Raw genomic sequence first — 14,740 nt, forward strand, 5'->3', positions numbered from 1 at the left:
ATTGTTTTATTTATTTAGTTTAGTTTAGTTTTTTAAGATATGAGCACAGGAGTTGCAATTTTATTTTTTTTATTAAAATTTTTTTAAAGTTTGTTTATATATTTTGAGAAATAGACCCACACACACACATACACACAGACACACAAAGCACGAGTTGGGGAGGGGCAGAGAGAGAGGGGGAGAGAGAATCCTAAGCGGGCTCTGCACTGCCAGCACAGAGCCCGACTCGGGCTCTATGAGATCCTGACCAAGCTGAAAGCATGACATGACACTTAAGTAACAGAGCCACCCAGGGCGGGGGTGGGGGGTGGCCCTGGGCGGATTGTTTTAGAGTTAAGTGCAGTTTGTGGGTTGGAGGCCAGGAGAATGTGGTGACACCCATTGGCATGGTTGTGATACGTTTGCAGGAGGAGCACTCGGCTCCTGCAGTGGAGCCGAGAAAGAGCCAGGCCGTGGGACAGACCAGGGTACAGGAATCCTGATGGGAGCTGCTCAGGTGTCAGCTAAACCAAGGAAGGAACCGAGGCCAGGAGGGAGCTTAGAGGAAGGGGACGGGTAGAAGAGATTGTAAGTCTACTAAGAAAGACCTTGAGGTGGCCACGAGAAAGGGGGAGAAGAGAGGAGGGTCCTGGAGCTGAGGAGCCAAGGGACCGTGTTGTGGATGTGATGTGCCCTGATGTTCCACGTTGTTCATCTTCTTATTTCTTTTGTGACTGAAGGAGTTGCGTCCAGAAGCTCTCTGATAAAATGATGTCTGAGAAGAAAGCTTGCATTGTACATTATGAAATCAGGCAGTGGGAGAGACTAAGGGTGTGTAGAGTGGGGGTGCTGTCTCTTGACTGGCCCAAGGTCAGCTCTGGCAATTCCAGTGTCCCTTATGGCATTTGCTTGGAACTGTACTCAGGTGATTTTTACCGATTAAAGGCAATAGCAGTTAGATAATAACGTGGTTGTTTTTCTTTAGAGGAGTTTCATTCAGTGCCTGTACTCAGTGTAGGCCGTTCTAGGACTACAAATACTTTTTGATTCAAGCACTACATTTAAAACTACCTCTTGGGGAGCCTGGGGGGCTCAGCTGGTTAAGCTTCTGACTTTGGCTCAGGTCAAGATCTCACAGTTTGTGAGTTCGAGCCCCGCAGTGGGGGCTGATAGCTCAGAGCCTGGAGCCTGCTTTGGATTCTGTGTCTCCCTCTTTCTCTGCCCACCCAGGCGCCCCAGAAGTTTTGTTCTTTGAATTTTAACATGAATTTTTGATGGAAACGGTAGGAATAATTTTTATGATCTATATCTATGCTGGTACAGGTAACTTTTTACCCATTAGTTAGAAGGGACGTAAAGTCAACTTCTTTGAATAGTTTCCATTGAATTCATTTTGATTTTATCCAACCGTGTTTTTATGGCAATAATTCATCTCCCACATTTCAGTATCTTGTATATCTGTGTGTTGCCTGGGCCACTGTACATGGAGCTCAGCTTTTTGCTTTAAGGGAACTATGGAAATAGAGATACTACTGAATTAGATTACCAATATAATATTTTTCTAACTTGGTAGGTACTAAATATCTAATCACCAGTTTTTATTTAAAAGCTAGCCAACAAATTAATAATAGTATTATGGTATTTCAGAACAGCAATGGAATATTAAAAAAAAAGTGATTGCTTTTGTTACTAAAGGACTCTGTGAAAAAAGGAATTCTATGTGACTCCTCTCTATTTGTTGAGTTACATGAAAGCCTTGAAGCAGAGGTAACCACTCTTGCTCCCTTATCATTTGGGTTGAGTGGTTTCAGTGAGAACTCTGATGAAATGAGAATAATTCTTGTAATATACCTCAAATATGTATTAACTTAAATTCTTATGAAATGATCTCATGGGTTGATTGTATACTGAGTAACTTTTCTTCCATGACCTGGGCTGAAGATCATAATGTAGAGAAGATACCAGAATAAGGAAGAATATTAGAATTCCAAAGCACAACCTTCCTCAGTGGTATAGCTAGCCTAACTTAATCTCTTTAAAACTGTTTCCTGATCCATAAAACAGGGATAACACTAACTATCTCATGGGGTCACTGAGGATTAAATGACAATGTACTTAGCCTACAGCCCAGTACAACATTAAGGACTCAATAAATGTTTTTGCTGTTATTATCTCTAAGAGTTCTTTTTCTAAACCTTTTGCCACCTCTTTTACTTGAAGATAAGCTTCCGTCAAAAATAGATTAAGGCCCTTGAGCACAGAGAATATAATTTATTTCCCTTTGTCTCTGTGGTACCCAACTAAGTGGCAGACACACAGAGTCCTCAGTAAATGTTAGATGATTGAATGAATGGATGGAAATGTGATTCCTATCATGGAAGCCTGTGATTTCCCTCGTGAACTAAAAATTACAATGGAAGTCAGCAACAAAATGGTTATAGAATTTTTATTACATGAACCTTTTCAGGAATGCACAAAGCTAAAGTCAGTTTTCAATTACCCTTCCTGAGACAATTTGCTTTTCCTCATTCTCCTCCTTCTAGCCCTGGTATCTGTTCTGCACTTACCAGTTTAGGCAAACTGCTGTCTGCCTGTGTACTTTCAAGTGCATGTTACTACTTCAGTTTCCAAACCTGTGTCTGATTTGAGATATACTTAAATTTCTCTTAAAATCAAGTGAAGTGTGTTTTGTAAGGATCTTCAGATTTGAGTCCTTGACGTTAGAAGTGAAACACATCTCCCTTCCTGTTAGTCTAATTCTTCCAACTGAGTGGAAAAACAATCCTAAATACATTAACCTACCTCAAAATCTATCTCTGTTGATCAATTAGTAAAGAACTATTCATTTTTCTCCTGGAAAGTAGTTTATTAACCAAGAAATCTGCTTGTGACAGTAAGACCTGAAACCATGAAAGTCATAATACTAATCGCATGTAATAGAACTACAATCATTTTTTGCGAAGGAAATTATTGTAAAAAAATTTAGACTATGACTCTTGGAACTGTAATAAGAACCTATATTTGTAAACTGCTTTGTAATTTTAAAGCACTTTTACTGCATTATCCTTCTTGAGATGCAGAATCATCCTTTAATATAAATAGAGCAAAAATTATTTAAATTGAATTGAATCTCAAAGAGGTGAATATGTTTACTATAACTCAGCAAGAAAATGGCAAAGAACCAACTACAGCCTACATTTTCTGGGTCTTAATGTAGTGTTTTTGCCATTATAATGTAATGTCATATGCTTTTCCCGTAGTAATAATAGGGGGATTGTGCTCCAGCATAAAGCACATTTGAATTTCATATTTGTTCAGAGAAAGGGTCTGATTTCATACTCTTTCATGGGATCTATTCTCCGATCTATCCCAGCTGAAGAATATCTTTCATTATAGAAATGTAAACAGAACCTTGATTCCTATATTTGATGCATACAGGCAGGGTTGGCCTTTAGCCTGAACACAACCATACTTTGATAAACGGTGTAATAAGCTACGGGAGCTACTGATGATCTAATCTACCATTCATCTCTTGCCAAGTTCATTTTAGGTAGAATCACGATAGGGATTTATATTTCTGGAGGCCAAGTTGGCTTCACTGCCCACATATTCCTCAGGCTAGAGAAGGCCCTGGCTTGCTCCTGCCTCTGTGTCCATTACTCATTTCCCTGTCTGGAAGTACCCTGCAGCATCGGGTTTTCCAGGCCCATAGTTCAGGGTTGGCTGAAGAGGCTGGAAAGGGATTTTTCCAGTTCAGCTTTGCATATTTTGTGCTTCACAGCATCTCCTACACCCTCCTACCATGCCCCATTCAATTCCTTCAGTTTCTTCTTAGCTCGTAAGACTCCATGAAGCACAAAATTCTTGAGGTACACAGTCCTTTGAATGAAGTCAGACTCCAAATCCAACTATATATTTAATAGACACTTAGTAGTTTTTTAGATTGTTTCTGGTGGTCCTACACTTAGATCAATAGCATAGAAATGAAAATATTTTTTCATTTAAAAGAGAAAGAGGGGCACCTGGGTGGCTCAGTCGGTTAAGCATCTGACTTTGGCTCAGGTCATGATCTCATGGTCTGTGGGTTCGAGCCCCACGTCGGGCTCTGTGCTGACAGCTCAGAGCCTGGAGCCTGCTTCAGATTCTGTGTCTCCCTCTCTCTCTGTCCCTCCCCCACTCACGTGTTGTCTCTCTCTTTCTCAAAAATAAACAATAAAAAGTTTTAAAAAACTAGGAAGAAAATGGTGGAGACAAAGTAAATGCGTAGTAATAGAAGAATAGTTACATTGTGGTAGAAGTCATTCAAAACAATATATTCCAAATCTTATTTCATAAAAGATGCTCATAATACTAATTATGAAAAGCCAGCTGCAGGGGTGCCTGGGTGGCTCAGTTGGTTAAGCGCCCCTAGTTTGCCTCCGGTCATGATCTTAGGCTTTGTGGGTTCAAGCCCTGCGTTGGGCTCTGTGCTGACAGCTCAGAGCCTGGAGCCTGCTTTGAATTCTGTGTCTCCCTCTTTTTTTAAAAAAAAATTTTTTTTTCAACGTTTTTATTTATTTATGGGACAGACAGAGACAGAGCATGAACGGGGGAGGGGCAGAGAGAGAGGGAGACACAGAATCGGAAACAGGCTCCAGGCTCTGAGCCATCAGCCCAGAGCCCGACGCGGGGCTCGAACTCACGGACTGTGAGATCGTGACCTGGCTGAAGTCGGACGCTTAACCGACTGCGCCACCCAGGCGCCCCTGTGTCTCCCTCTTTGCTCCTCGCCTGCTTGTGTGCTGTCTCTCCAAAATTAAAAATAATAAAAACATTTTAAAAATTTTTAAAAAATTAAAAAGAAAAGCCAGTTGCAGAGCTGTGTGAATACTGTTATCTTAATTTCTTTTAAAAAGTAGGAAAATGATAAAAGTACCAATAATCTGAATTATTGTGTTACCAGGCACTGTTGTAAGTGCTTAATGTGTAGTAACTCATTTAATGCTCTTATCAACCTGAAGAGGTAGGTACTACTGTTATCTTTTATTTATTTATTTTTGGGTACTATTGTTATATTTATTTTAGAGATGAAGAAATTGAGGTTCAGAAAAATAGGTTCCCAAAGTTACATAGTAAGTGTTGGAGTCACCGTCTGAGAGGAAATGCACCAGAATGTCAATAATCATTTCTGGATTAATGGTGTTATGGGTCAGTTTAATTCTTTTATATCTATAATGTTGAACGTGTCTCTACTCTTTATATTGCTGTAAATAGCATTTTAAAAAGAAATAAAGCATGTTTAGAATCTAGAAAAACAATAATAAGAGGACATTTATAGGTTTGAATTTCAAAGAAGCCTTTTCTCTTATATCTGAAGTAGATATTATACTTGATTTTTTTTTTTTTTTTTTTTTTAAGTTTATTTTGAGAGACAGAGCAGAGGAGGGGCAGTGAGAGAGATAAAGAGGAGAATCCCAGGCAGGCTCCGTGCTGAGCTCAAACTCAACAAATCATGAGATCATGACCTGAGCCAAAACCAAGAGTTGGACGCTTAACTGACTGAGTCACCCAGGTGCCCCCAAATTGTACTTGGTTAAGAGGGGACAATAGACGCAAATACCACTACTTTCTATCAGTACAATCTCCCCAGATGATAACCTCTCAGTATGTGACAATGTGTTTGACAATTTTCTTTTATCAATAAAGAGAACAAGACCTTTTTTTAGTTCGTGATTAAACATTGTAAAGCACAATCCAGGAAACTGGCTTCTGATCAAACCGGGTTTTGTTTGAACATTCAAATACTTCACCAGCAATAGAGTGTAAAGGCACATACGCTGTAGAACATCTCCAGGAAATGTACACTTTACTCCCTCTAAAGTGTAGCTTCAAAGGCAAAAATATTTCAAGAACAATATGTTTTATTATCTCGGCTCTTGTTTTCTGGTTACTTAACTTTTCAGCCCTTCTTTCTTGCATTTGTTTCCACCATTTCTTTCCTTTCAGAAAACCAACCAGCCAGCCATCCAACTAGCCCACCGATTAGCCTCAAATGTGTTGAAAGTTGGTAACATTTTGAGTTTTATCAGTGATCATGGCTCTATTTGCTAGTAGGTGCCAGGCACTCTGCTAATAAACGCGTTCTGTGCGCCAGCAGTGACACAGTAGAGGGCTGTGGTTTGAATGTGGCACGTGGTTTGGCCCAAACAGCGTAAGCCCACAGTGTTGGGAATGAAATTGAATTACTTGTAGACAACATCTGAAATTTTTGATTTACGTTTTTTGCAGAAGAGAGTTGGAACATCTAGCAGGTACAGCTATGGCCACCCCCTTAACTCACTTATATTCCTTACCAGGCTCCTGCTGTGTTTTTTCATTTTGGGACCCCTGATGTTAGTTATTTAATCCTTTGAGGTATTATAAGCCGTCTTAAGCTAGAGAGGGAATTGGCTGGGTCAAGGATCTGCCATTAGTAAAAAGCACTGTTGGACCTGAGAGCCCGTGTTCTTTCTACTCTGCACTGCCCTCTTAGCTCTGTAACATGGCTCCTCAGCTTCCGTGTTGGGCCAGGACGTTTATTACTCGTGTCACAATCTTCTTTCAGTGTCTTAGTCAAATGAGACGAATTTTCAATTATTTCAGTCCTTTCCTATCTTCCTGAGATAGCCTTTCAAGTTTCTTAGTCCCTTATCTTCGGAGGAAGGTTCTGTGTGATTCTTGGATTTCTTTGGTTTTGGAGTAATTATTTTCTGAGGCTGAGGCAGAATATGATTGGCTTGAAAGGAGCCAGGGTTTTGAGAATAACATAGTTTGAGAATGAGAATATTAGTCACGGGATCCCAGTACTTGTCAGATGCTGAGAATACTTGGAAAGACTCCGCCATGTGACGGCTCCATGTGGTTAATGGTGATGATCAGGGCTTTGTGTTTGTTTTCCTAAGATAAATCACGGTTTCAGTACCTTATAAGAAATTACACCCATCAGTCTTTCAACTCTGTGCAACTGTTTTTCTTCTGAAAACAGATCAAAATACATTAAAAAAATTTTTGTTTTCACCGTATAAGCATATACTGAAGGAGGGTGACATTTGTTTATTTAAGGAGCCCAGGTAATGGGCACGAAAGCAGTTCCAAGTCATGGGCTGGCTGTCCTGGCCCCATCTGTGCTCCCACAGGAAGCAGCACAGTAAGCAACGTCCTGCTTATAAACAATGGACAATGAGGTACATGTCTTGGCTGAATTCCAGGTGGTTCCTGGTTGTTTAGTTGCCAATGATGTCAGAGTACCCAGGTTCCTCTGCATGGGTTTTCTCTGGATGTTGGTTCCTCAGAAGAGGGTGTCTTTAGCTCTGACACAAAGACAATTTGAGTATATTTTGGCTGTAGACTAAAACCTGATATTTCAGGAGTGAATAGAAAGCTGATACATATTCAGCAAAGGGTTTATTGATATGGTGTCTGCTCCTTGATGCTCGAGAATTTAGTTACATATATTAGAGAAAAGCTTTCTGGTTTTGCTCTGTCTTTGGAAAGCATTTTTAAAATTAGCAGTTCTGTGTCGAGACGTCATTTTCTCTCCAGAGAACTCACCAAGTGATTAAAAATGATTTCAAGTTAGTTTTCAGCTAGCTTTAAATCTTAAAATGAAGACAGAATTCACTTGTTTTAATTAAATAAAAAATGAGGTGTATTTTTTACATGACAGTGGTACTAGTTAGCCAAAAGCTTTTATGAGTTAACAGTGTGATACGGATACTAAAAACTTTAGTGAGAGCCGAGTAGTCGGACGACATTCGAAGTCCTAATTTCTGGATTTGAAATCTTCCTGAAAATTTCTATCACTTATTCTTTGTTACAGTGGGAGAAGTACAGACATTTTTATTTCCTCTTTCCTAATACTGTCATTTTAGGAAAGAGATTGTCGGGAAGAGGTGGGCTTTCCTTGAGAAATGAGGCCTGTGCCAGTGCGGATAGGGCAAGTTAGCATTTGCCTTAAAGGACGAGTCTTTGGGGGAAGTCTCTGCCATGTGGAGTTTCTTTTTTCAACCCTATAAATAGAAGGAAAATGAAGACAATTTTGGCTCAACTGCCCTGAGCCACAGGAATTTATTCAAATTTTGCATTTGTTGCAGCTAGCTAGCTTTCTCCCCTTCCTCTCCCTTCTTCCCTTTCCCTCCTTTCTTTTCCTTCCTTTTCTTTCTCCACCCTGGGGTAAAGATTAGTAAATTCCATCTTTGTGATCTAAAAGCAATAGACTATGTGTGGTAGTGACTAACTTATACTCTGTGTAGTCATTTAGACATGAGATTCTGGCTCCGTAAATACTAAATCCTTAAAAAAGGAATTTTCACGCATGGTTTCCTATTTTTTTTGCGTGCGTTTTTTTTTTTTTTTTTTTTTTTTTTAAATAATCTTCCTGTTCCTATTACTTAGTGATTCTCCGTCAGGCTGTTAGGGATGGGATAGGGATGATGAACTTTTTTCTTTCCGGTGAGGGCCAGTGACCCTGGGGGATAGCGTGTGGGGAAATCCACAACCCCAGACTGGAAAAACACACAGAAAAAATAATAGAGCTTTTACTTAAAGAGCCAACATAGAGAACATTACTCTCATAAGCTCTTTACATTAAAGAGCATAAAGGACTTAGATACAGTCAGTAGTGACAGACATGTTTATATATGTATTACATCTAAGTATGAAGCAGAGAGAGAAAAGAAGTTTGTAGACAGATGGCAAGAAGTAGTAGAGCCACAACTAGGAAAACGGAAAACAGTAAAGGTAAGAATGAAAACATTAAGTTTTGGAGGAATTTGTGAAGAAAGACACAATAAGCACAGAATATGCTTACGTATCCATGTGCTGTCTGTCCGTCACATTCACAACTGCTTCTCTCCCAGCCCTGATAGGCAGTTTCTATTTTAAGAACCCCAAATTGGGACCATCTCAAATAAGTGTTGTTTGGTTGTAATTTCTCATCCAACTAGTATTATGTACTAAAACTACCATATCTAGATTTGGGAACCCAAAAACTTGAGAAATTATGATTAAAATTACTCATTAGAGTAGCACTCTAAAAGTGTTAGTTCAAAACAACTGTCTAAAAAATGGGTAAGTTTAAAAATATCTGTCTGGTATTTTAGGAATGCCTAGAATTTGGGGCGCCTGGGTGGCTCAGTCGGTTAAGCATCTGACTCTTGGTTTTGGCTCAGGTCATGATCTCACAGTTCGTGGGTTTGAGCCCCGCTTCAGGCTCTGTGCTGGCGGTGCAGAGCCTGCTTCAGATTCTCTCTTTGCCCCTTCCCCACCCTTCCGACTCCCCCCACCCTCGTGTGGGTGCACGTGCACTTTCTCAAACTTAAAAAAAATTGCTAGAATTTTAAAACTCCTCGTTTACTCAATTTTTCCACAAACTAAATTTAAAAGTTACAACAAAATATACTTACATTAAATTTTATAGCAAGCTGAGAGACTAAAAAATAGTTTTAAGTGGTTGAGAGTGTACTTTATTTACTAATGACTTTGTCTATAGGTAATGAGTAAGGTTTTTTTTTTTTTTTTTGGTAACTCCTTGGGGGAGTGTGGAATGTTACGCTAATTTGTAGCATAAAGGGATTCTTTTCTTTCATGAGTGCAACACTTTCATCTTAAAAGGCTTTTAAAAGTATTTCAACTAAGGAATCTTAAAACTATGGCTTTTTGTTTTTAATAACAAAGAAAATGGATGACACTTTGGCACTCTACCCATGGATAGTATGGAACTAAGCTAAGGACTAGACGTTCTCCTCTCCGGGTTGGGTGGCCCAGGGCCTTGGGGTTGAATGCAGTTGTAGTGGGGTGGCCCTGCCTGGAGAACAAAGTTGTTTCCTCATGCTTGTTTGTTGGTTGAGCGTGGTAGTCATATTAGCCATTTGGATCTCAGTAGTGATGTGGTAATGCCAGTCAAGCACGTGTAATATTTCCCATGCACAGGGGAGTATCCTACATCTTGTTAATATTCCTCAGTTTCTATTTATCCTCCAAAACCAATAAGTGGGCCCAATCACATAATAACATGTTTTCAATCACTTTGGTATGTGACCAGTTAAAACAATTTATTCTGTAAATAGTCTTACTAGCCAGATAGTAGGATTTTAATTCTTTATATTATCCCACCCCCTTTTTTTGTGTGCCAAATAGTATCTTTGTACAATTAAAAATTCTAAAGCATACTGTTACACAGACATATGTGGAGTAAGAAGTAATGGAGTGGAGTAAAAACTTATGCCCCTGCCTAGAAGAAACTATTTTTAATAGTTTGGTGTACATATTCCCAAACATTTCCCATCACGGAAAACTTTCCGTGAAGGTATATATTTCCCTAATTCATTCTTTTTTTTTTTTTTTTAAATGGAATGCTTCGCAAATTTGCATATCATCCTTGAAAAGGGGCCAGGTTAATCTTCTCTGTATTGTTCAAGCCAGTTCATTGTTTTTAATGGCTGCATTACATTCTCAAATATGGGTGTACCATAATTTAGCTCTGACTATTGATAGACACTTGGGTTTTTTCTTTTTATTAAAAAAAAAATTTTTTTTTTTAACATTTATTCATTTTTGAGAGACAGAGAGCAAGAGGGTGGGGGGAAAGAGAGAGGGAGACACAGAATCCAAAGCAGGCTTCAGGCTCTGAGCTGTCAGCACAGAACCTGACGCGGGGCTTAAACCCAGGAACCCATGAGATCATGACCTGAGCCGAAGTCGGACACCAAACTGATGGAGCCACCCACGTGCCCCATGGGTTTTTTCTAATTTTTTGCCCATAAAGTCAACAGAGCAAGGAAGTTCTTTGCATACTTTTTTGCACATTTGCAAAAATATCCGTTGGTTGGATTCCTAGGAGTAGAATTGGCTAAGTGAAATTGTAGCTCATAGAAGTAGACATTTCCCCCAATGATGTATGAAAATGAGTATTTCTAGGTATCTTTGCCAATATTTGAGAGTAGGTACCTTTTCCCCTGCTTTGGCAGTTTGAGATCTCATTGCTCTAATTTGTGTTTCTCTAACTAAAAGGAGGTTGCGTATTTATTTCTTTTCATATATTTATTGGTATTTGTTTATCTTTTATGATTGCCTTTTTAATTGCTTGACATCCTTTTATTTTTCTTAGGAGCTCTGTATATATTAAATAATAGTCCTTTGTGATATATGTTGCAGATATTGTCTCCTTCTCTTATCATTTATATTTTATAGTGTCTTTGGTCACACAGGAGTTGTCTAGTTTATGTAGTTGTATTTGTCAGTTCCTTTTCTTGTTTAAAACTTTTGAATTTTGTGTCTTATTTAGGGAGGCCTTCTCCATCCCAAGATTATAAACAGCTTCTCCCTTATTCCCTTTGAATACATTTTTAGGTTAACAAAATACTTTGTTGGTTATCAATTTGGAATTATTTATGTTTAAAGTATGAGGTAAGACTCTAACCTTTTATCACACGTGAATATCCAGTTATCCCAGCGCGATTTATTGAATAGTCTGTTTTCGTGCTCGCTTTGGCAGCACGTATACTGAATAGTCTGTTTTCCTCACTGATTTCAAATTTTCTTATGTTCTTCTCATATGTAGATGCATTTGTTTTTGTACATCTGCTGATCTGTTGATTTGTTTATTCCTCCTCTGGCATCATGTTGTTTTGATATCTGGTAGGGAAAATCCTTCCTTCCTTTTTAAAAATATCTTAACCTCAAGCATTTATTTACTTTTTCCAGAAGAACTTCTTAATCTATTAATATCAAAATATCTTGTTTAAGTGGTATTTTATACTTTGGTTTTATTTTTATATATGATTTATTCATTCAGTAATCTGTATCTTTTTTTTTCTTCCTTTTTTCTTACATTTCAGAGTCCTGTATATGGAAACCCACATGAGTCAGTTCAGTCTAGAAGGGTAGTGATTTCTCACAATATGGACAAAGCTCTAAAAGAAGGTAAGGATTAAATGAGAGTATATAATTGTCACGTAAAGCAATTATGTTTGAAAGAGAAAATTGTAATCTCTAACAAATGTATCCTTCTTGTCTGTGTGTAGCCTTAGGAATTTTTCTTCATGGGTTTTTATGATGACTGAATCATATATCCGTATTTCAGTTGAATGGATGGGATTTAAATATTTATTAAGTAGGATTTCCAGGTCATGAAGCTCACTGGCCACGTGGAGGTAGTTCCACCATGTGAAACAAGGGTCTGTCCTCTGCTATCTAAAACGGGTATCAGGAAATACATTTTCTTTCAATATAACCTAGAGAAGGTGTGCTGGGGATGAGTGTGCTCAGGCTCATTCATTGACAAACCAGTGAAACAAATTAAGGGGTAGCGGTCGGCCTTTGGAAAGAATGAAGGACATGCCTGTAAAAGTGGTATCGAAGAGGGTTGAAGGCTGGTTGCTGAGGGCACAATATTGTTCATTGTTACATGTAGATGTGGAAATAAGTAGGTGTAATTAGAAATATTGAAATTGAGAAGATATATTTTGATCAAATTAAAGTTCAAATAATTTTAAAATCAGATTTCTAAAAACTCAGTTTCACTTGTAAGTACAGAAAAAGTCTTGAGTTTTTCAAGCGAATACATGGTGTTAGATATGAAGTTGAGAAAACCGAGTAAGTGATACATACTTAAGCAAGTATGTTTACTTTCATAGTTCACAGAAATCATTGTATTAAAATTTGAAGATAAGTGCTATGTAAGTACAGAGACCGTCTGAAATTGTGTGTATTCATAGAATTTTAGAACTTTGGAGACTAAACTTTTAAAATACTTCTTTCTTTTTCTTTTTCTTTTTCTTTTTTAATTTACATCCAAGTTAGCAGATAGTGCAAGAATGATTTCAGGGGTAGATTCCTTAATGCCCCTTACCCATTTAGCCCATCCCCACTCCCACAACCCCTTCAGTAACCCTCTGTTTGTTCTCCATATTGAAGAGTCTCTTATGTTTTGTCCCCCTCCCTGTTTTTATATTATTTTGCTTCCCTTCCCTTGTGCTCATCTGTTCTGTGTCTTACAGTCCTCATATGGAAGTCACATGATATTTATCTTTCTCCGACTGACTAATTTTGCTTAGCATAATAGCCTCTAGTTCCATCCACGTAGTTGCAAGTGGCAAGATTTCATTCTTTTTGATTGCCGAGTAATATTCCATTGTGTGTGTGCGTGTGTGTGCGTGTGCGTGTGCGTGTGCGTGTGTGTGTGTGTGTGTGTGTGTGTATATATATATACATATATCACATCTTCTTTATCCGTTCATCCATCGATGGACATTTGGGCTCTTTCCATACTTTGGCTATTGTTGATAGTGCTAATATAAACACTGGGGTGCATGTGCCCCTTCAAAACAGCATACCTGTATCCCTTGGATAAATACCTAGTAGTGCAATTGCTGGGTCGTAGGGTAGTTCTGTTTTTAATTTTTTGATGAACCTCCATATTGTTTTCCAGAGTGGCTGCACCCACCAGCAGTGCAAAAGAGATCTTCTTTCTCTGCATCCTTGCCAACATCTGTTGTTGCCTGAGTTGTTAATGTTAGCCATTCTGACAGGTGTGGGGTGGCATCTCATTGTGGTTTTGATTTGTATTTCCCTGATGATGAGTGATGTGGAGCATTTTTTCGTGTGTCGGTTGGCCATCTAGATGTATTCTTTGGAGAAGTATCTATTCATGTCTTTTGCCCATTTCTTCACTGGATTATTTGTTTTCTGGGTGTTGAGTTTGGTAAGTTCTTTATAGATTTTGGATACTAACCCTTTATCTGATATGTCGTTTGCAAATATCTTCTCCCATTCCATTGGTTGCCTTTTAGTTTTGCCGATTGTTTCCTTTGCTGTGCAGAAGTAAAATATTTCTATTAGTAAAGTATGATGACTTTAATAAAAGCCAAATTTAAAATTCAATAATTTTTAATATTCATAATCTCAATATCATGGTTTAAAAATAATTCTTAATTACTTTTATTGAAGTAAAATTTACATACTTTGAAATGCACAAATCTTAAGTGTACATATAATACAGTAATTTTCATAAATTCGAATAACCATGTAACCAGCACCATTTGCAAACTAAAAAAATTTTTTTTTAATGTTTATTTATTTTTGAGAGAGCATGAGAGTGTTCATGCGAGCAAAGGAGGGGCAGAGACAGGGAGACAGAGATTCCCAAGTAGGCTTCATGCTGCCAGTGCAGAGGACTGACATGGGGCTCGGGCTCACGAAATGTGAGATCATGACCTGAGCCGAAATCAGGAGTTGGATGCTAAACCACCTGAACCCCCTAGGAGCCCTAAACATTTCTATCATTATAGAAAGTTTACCTCTTGTCCCTCTCTAATGAAACCTACTTCCCTGTTCTAATTTCTATCATGGTAGATTAGTTTTGCCTATTCTTAAACTTAAAGAAGTTTGTATGGAATCATACAGGATGTAGTCTCTTATGCCTGGCTTCTTTTCTTAGCATGATTTTTTTCCCCTCAACATTTATTCATTTTGGAGAGAAAGAGAAACAGAGTGTAAATGGGAGAGGAGCAGAGAGAGAGGGAGACACAGAATCTGAAGCAGGCTCCAGACTCTGAGCTGTCAGCAGAGAGCCTGACATGGGGCTCAAACTCACGAACTGTGAAATCATAACCTGAGCTGAAGTTGGATGCTTAACCAACTGAGCCACCCAGGCTCCCCATTTCTTAGCATATTTTTAAGATTTATCCTTTTTTTTTATTTAAAAAAAATTTTTTTTTTCAACGTTTATTTATTTTTGGGACAG

General features: G+C 38.4%; 1 protein-coding gene and 1 pseudogene across 3 annotated transcripts in view; one reads left to right on the forward strand and one right to left on the reverse strand.

Annotated features, from left to right (window-relative positions):
• The window catches only part of SNX25 (sorting nexin 25), a 134,125-nt gene that overhangs the window by 16,679 nt on the left and 102,706 nt on the right, over positions 1-14,740 (forward strand). For all 3 annotated transcript variants that reach the window (XM_040489925.1, XM_040489923.1, XM_040489924.1), the window contains exon 2: positions 11,835-11,919. In XM_040489925.1, the coding sequence (XP_040345859.1) occupies positions 11,835-11,919 (85 nt within the window). The remainder of the gene's footprint in view (positions 1-11,834; positions 11,920-14,740) is intronic.
• Positions 10,339-10,436, reverse strand: LOC121040026 (uncharacterized; annotated as a pseudogene).

This window comes from Herpailurus yagouaroundi, unplaced genomic scaffold, assembly GCF_014898765.1.
Source record: "Herpailurus yagouaroundi ecotype Mexico unplaced genomic scaffold, PumYag 181, whole genome shotgun sequence".
NCBI classification, from domain to species: Eukaryota; Metazoa; Chordata; class Mammalia; order Carnivora; family Felidae; genus Herpailurus; species Herpailurus yagouaroundi.